Source organism: Pteropus medius, unplaced genomic scaffold (genome assembly GCF_902729225.1).
Source record: "Pteropus medius unplaced genomic scaffold, Ma_sr-lr_union100, whole genome shotgun sequence".
Taxonomy (NCBI): Eukaryota; Metazoa; Chordata; class Mammalia; order Chiroptera; family Pteropodidae; genus Pteropus; species Pteropus medius.
Window position 1 is genome coordinate 579,645 of NW_024343159.1, and position 4,492 is coordinate 584,136.

At 62.9% G+C, this 4,492-nt stretch overlaps 1 protein-coding gene across 1 annotated transcript in view; it reads left to right on the plus strand.

The window, feature by feature from the left end:
- The window catches only part of LOC120606105 (Fc receptor-like protein 1), a 17,344-nt gene that overhangs the window by 6,367 nt on the left and 6,485 nt on the right, over nucleotides 1–4,492 (plus strand). The window contains exons 4-9 of the mRNA XM_039867236.1: nucleotides 502–789; nucleotides 937–1,215; nucleotides 1,529–1,642; nucleotides 2,730–2,757; nucleotides 3,714–3,796; nucleotides 4,016–4,427. Of these exons, the coding sequence (XP_039723170.1) occupies nucleotides 502–789; nucleotides 937–1,215; nucleotides 1,529–1,642; nucleotides 2,730–2,757; nucleotides 3,714–3,796; nucleotides 4,016–4,098 (875 nt within the window). The 3' untranslated portion in view covers nucleotides 4,099–4,427. The remainder of the gene's footprint in view (nucleotides 1–501; nucleotides 790–936; nucleotides 1,216–1,528; nucleotides 1,643–2,729; nucleotides 2,758–3,713; nucleotides 3,797–4,015; nucleotides 4,428–4,492) is intronic.

A 4,492-nucleotide genomic window follows, 5' to 3' on the forward strand; every position in this document is an offset into this window, starting at 1 on the left:
CAGACAGGCACACTCACATGCATGCACACCCGTGCACACATGCACAGACATGCACGCTCACATGCATTCACATGCACACGTGTGCAAGTGCACACGTGTGCATGCACTCATGTGCGCACACACACACACACACACACGCCGCCAGGCAGCGGCTCCGCTCCAGCGCAGAGCTGGAACCAGTATTCAAACCCAGGCAGGGGGACTGGCAACTAGGACTTGGAGCCATGTCACTGTGCCTTGGAAAACACGAGCTTGGCTTCTCAGGGTCCTGGGAGAACCGTCGTCCCGGGGGAGAGGTGACGCTGCCTCCTCCATGGTGGCACCGTGGTGTCCTCACCGTCAGCCCACGCAGCACCCACTCCAATCAGCAGGAAGCCCGCCCACCACCACTAACCCATGTGAATTACGGACTCTGCCCAAGGCCTCCTCCAGAGAGGAGACCCCAACTCTCTGTCCCTGAACCCCCCATACTCAGACCCCTGTGTCATCCTGTTTGTGCAGGAGTCTCTGTCTACAACGTGAGCTTGGAGACACGGCCCCCAGGGGGACACGTGGTGGAGGGACAGAAGCTGGTCCTTGTCTGCTTGGCGGCTGGCGGCACAGGGGACATCACCTTTGTCTGGTACAAAGGGGCCTTGGGTTTAACCCTGGAGACAAAGACCCAGCGCTCACTGACGGCGGAGTTCGAGCTTCCTGCGGTGAAGGAAAGCGACGCGGAGCAGTACTACTGCGCGGCCGACAACGGCCGGGGCCCCTGTCTCAGCGGGCTGGTCAGCGTCACCGTCACAGGTACGGCCCCTGCCCCTCGGCCCAGCCAGCAGGGCCCACGTGTTCCCCTGGGCCCTCAAGGACGTTAAAGGGGGCTGAGGCTCTGTGGGCACAAGTTACGAGTCTGTCGCCTTATCAGAGCCCCGCCTGACCGCCCGCCCCCCGCAGTCCCTGTGTCACGCCCCGTCCTCACCGTCGGGGTGCCCGGGGCCCGCGCCGTGCCGGGGGACATGCTGCAGCTCCGCTGCGAGGCGCCGAGAGGCTCGCCGCCCATCCTGTACCGGTTTTACCGCGGGGACGTCGCCCTGGGGAGCAGCCCGGCCCCCTCTGGAGGAGGCGCGTCCCTCAACCTCTCTGTGACCGAAGAACATTCTGGAAACTACTCCTGTGAGGCCAACAACGGCCTGGGGGCCCAGCGCAGCGAGGCGGTGACACTCAGTGTCACAGGTGTGGCTCAGGCTACAGAAGTACCTCAGTCGGGGTCCCTCCCCCAGCGTCTGGGGAGGGGGTCACTGACCTTATGTGCTTCTGGCTGTGCTCTGACGGTGGGGCTTAGGGGGGCGATTGCTGTGCTGGGAAGTGTCTGGGGGGGGACATGGGGACTGGCCTTCAGCAATGACAAGCCGCAAGTCCCTACGTAATCGGTTCGGCCACACCCTCCCCCTCGAAGAGCAGACCTTGGCCTTGAGGCAGCTCAGACATCTGTCCGCCAAGTCCAGGCCCTCCTCCTCGGCCACTCATGCCCAGCTTTTCCCCTCAGTGCCCGCAGGGGACAGAAAGAGACTCACTTTGGTCATCGTCGAGGGGCTGCTCAGCACCCTGGGTCTCGGCACGGCGGCCCTGTTATTTTGCTGTTGGCTCAAGAGGAAAGTAGGTTAGTATTTACAGAGACGGGTTTTGTTGCTGCGACCCTTGTTTTCACAGGACTAGGCTTGATCTGTGACACAGGCACGGTGAGGGCCGACCGCCCTGCCGCCGCCGCCCAGGGGTCTGCTCACAAGCCCAGTGCGGGGGTCACTCCCTGACGCCCCACGAGCTGGGCCAAGTTCTCTGGTGCCTTGTGTTCCCAGCTGACGTTCAGCTCAGGTCCTGCGCTCCTGTGGTTTACCTTGTGCATGAAAATGTAGCTGTATAAATAACCGGTCGGCTTCCAGCGGGAGCCGCGGTCAGCAGGCGCCGCGATGCCACCTCGCGCTCCCATCGACGCGCCCGTTCCCATTCCCCGTGATCGCCACCGTCACCCGCTCGCTCCCCCGGAACGCCAGCGCCCGCATCCCGCATCCCGCATCCCGCATCCCGCATCCCGCATCCGCATCCGCATCCGCCTCCGCATCGCGCGTCGCATCCGCCTCCGCATCGCGCATCCGCGTCCACGCCTCCATCCGCATCCGCGCATCCACGCCTGGCTGCACGCTTTCCACCATAGCTCACCTGGCCAGCAGCGGCCTGCGATCCCTATCCCGCTTCGTCAGGGAGCCAGCGCCCGCTCCCGGCGTGCGCTCCCGGCTGCGCGCAGATTAAACGCCCATTCACGGCGTGCTCCACGATCAACCTTCCCGCCCTGACGGAGGCTGACCCAAGCGAGACATTGCCCGTTCATCGAGGGCTTCAATCACGGAGCCCTCACCCCACCCCTGATGCGGCTGTGGCGGGGCCTGCTCCTGAGGGCTCGTGTCATGACGAGATTGGGCGGTGTGGCCGCGTCGCGGGTGTGGGGTCTCAGAGGGCCCCCCCCCGCACCCCCCGCCGCTCCACAGTCTCCATCACTGGGAAGCTCGCTCGATGGTTCAAGACCTGAGTCTCTTCATCTGCGAAATGGAGGGTCTGCCTGAATGAGCGCCAAGATGTCCTCTGGGCACATGGTGGCACCTTGTGACAGGGAACGCTGCCCCACAAGCGCGGCGTGGGAACACCGGGCGCGGGTCCCCCCACCAACGGGCGCTCGTGCTTTTGTCTTGCAGGAAGACGCTCGACCGGCGATGCGCCCAGGTGAGGCCACCACCTCTGTCAGCAGAAAAACCTGCTTAAAAAATTCGATTGTCCTCTCTCAAGAGCTTTTTTCACATTATCTCCAAAACCACCAGTCCAGAGTTCTGCCGGTGGCGACTTGGAATGTCCACATGCTATTCTTCTTTTATATATTAACTAATCAATTTATACCCTTCCATTATTCCTCCTGATATCTCTCCTTCACCGAATCTGCAGAATAAGGAAGTCACTTACTTTGATCCATTTCATGCCTTCGTTCAGTCGACCAACGTCTGAGGGTCTGTAAGTCATCCTGTCAAGTGCTGAAAGGCAGGAAAATACTCGAGAGTCTTAAAGGACTTGGAACAGTTAAGGGATACGCATGTTTCGTGGGCCAGAGAGTAATAAATATGCTGAAAAGTTTGACGATGACATCGTCCGGAAGTTTAGAGGGAGGAAAGGTTGTTAAAACGCTTCCCTGTGGGACACCAGTGTTCAGTGGACACGCGTTACGGCTGGTCATTGCCTCTGCCGACAAAGCCGGATTTGCTCGCTGCACGGAGCTGGCTCCTCCGGGGCGCGACCCCGCCGACCGCTGTCCCCCGCAGAGGCGTGTTCCGCCTGCCGTGGGTCTTCCGGCCGGTGCCTCGGTGTTTCTTCGTGCATGTTTGCCGAGCACCTGCGCTGTGAACGCCCCAGTTCTGGGCAGGGCGACGGCACATGGAGCCGGTGGGGTACGGACCTCACCCTCTGGGAGGTCATAGTGTGGTGACACGTGCTGTGCCCAACACAGCCCAAGGAGAGGGTTTGGACCATCAGTCGTACTGACTCCTGATGTCCCCAGAAACACACATTCTACTCAGGATGCTGCCTCACAGGGCTCTCCCCGGTCAGTGTCACACTCGTGACCCCAACAGTGACATCTGGGGCCACTGAATGCTGTCCCAGATGGACAGCATGTGTTTCTGTGTTTGCAGGAGCCCGGCCGTCCCCCCACCCAGAGAATCTACATACTTCAACTCAGCCGTCCCCACGCAGACACAGCCCGCGTACGAAAACGGTGAGGCTCCTGGGCGACCTGCCCGCAGCAGGTGGAGTCATGGGTGTCTGCCGGCCAAAGGGACCCTGTGGTGCTCCGGCCACCTCTGCAGACAGATGGCCCTCCGTCCTCAGGCTGTGACGTGGCCCTCCGTCCTCAGGCTGTGACGGGGGCGGGCGCGGCCGGGGTCGATGGCAGGGAGGAGGCGCCGTGTCACCATGGCTCTTTCTTCTCTCGCAGTGAACGTCGTAGGCGGAGACGAGGTTTACTCTCTGGTGTATCACCTGCAGCAGGCGCGGCCGTCGGCAGCAGGTACGGCGTGAGGACGCACACCTGCCCCTGACTGTCGTCCTTCCCGGGCCCGAGGCATCGGTCGGCGGCCGCATGTGGCCACGTTCTCGGGCGTTGCGGCCTCGGCCCTTGGAGCCGGCTGTGAGCGTCGCTGGGCCAGACTGTGGCCCGGACCCAGCCCGCGGCCCGCCCGGTGCGGATGCCACTCTGCCCTGCCCGTCTGTGTGTCCCACCGCACGGCCGGGCGAAGCAGTGCAGATGGTGGCTTCTGCCCATCCCCTTGGCGTGACCCTACGTTCTCCGTAGCCCCCCACACGGCTGGGGCCCTGTCCCACGCACGGCGGCCCCGGCGTGCCGGGAGGTATAGATGCGGGAAGGGGCCTGCTCGCCTCCCCCCAGGCTGCGGCTCCCCTGCGCAGGAAGGCA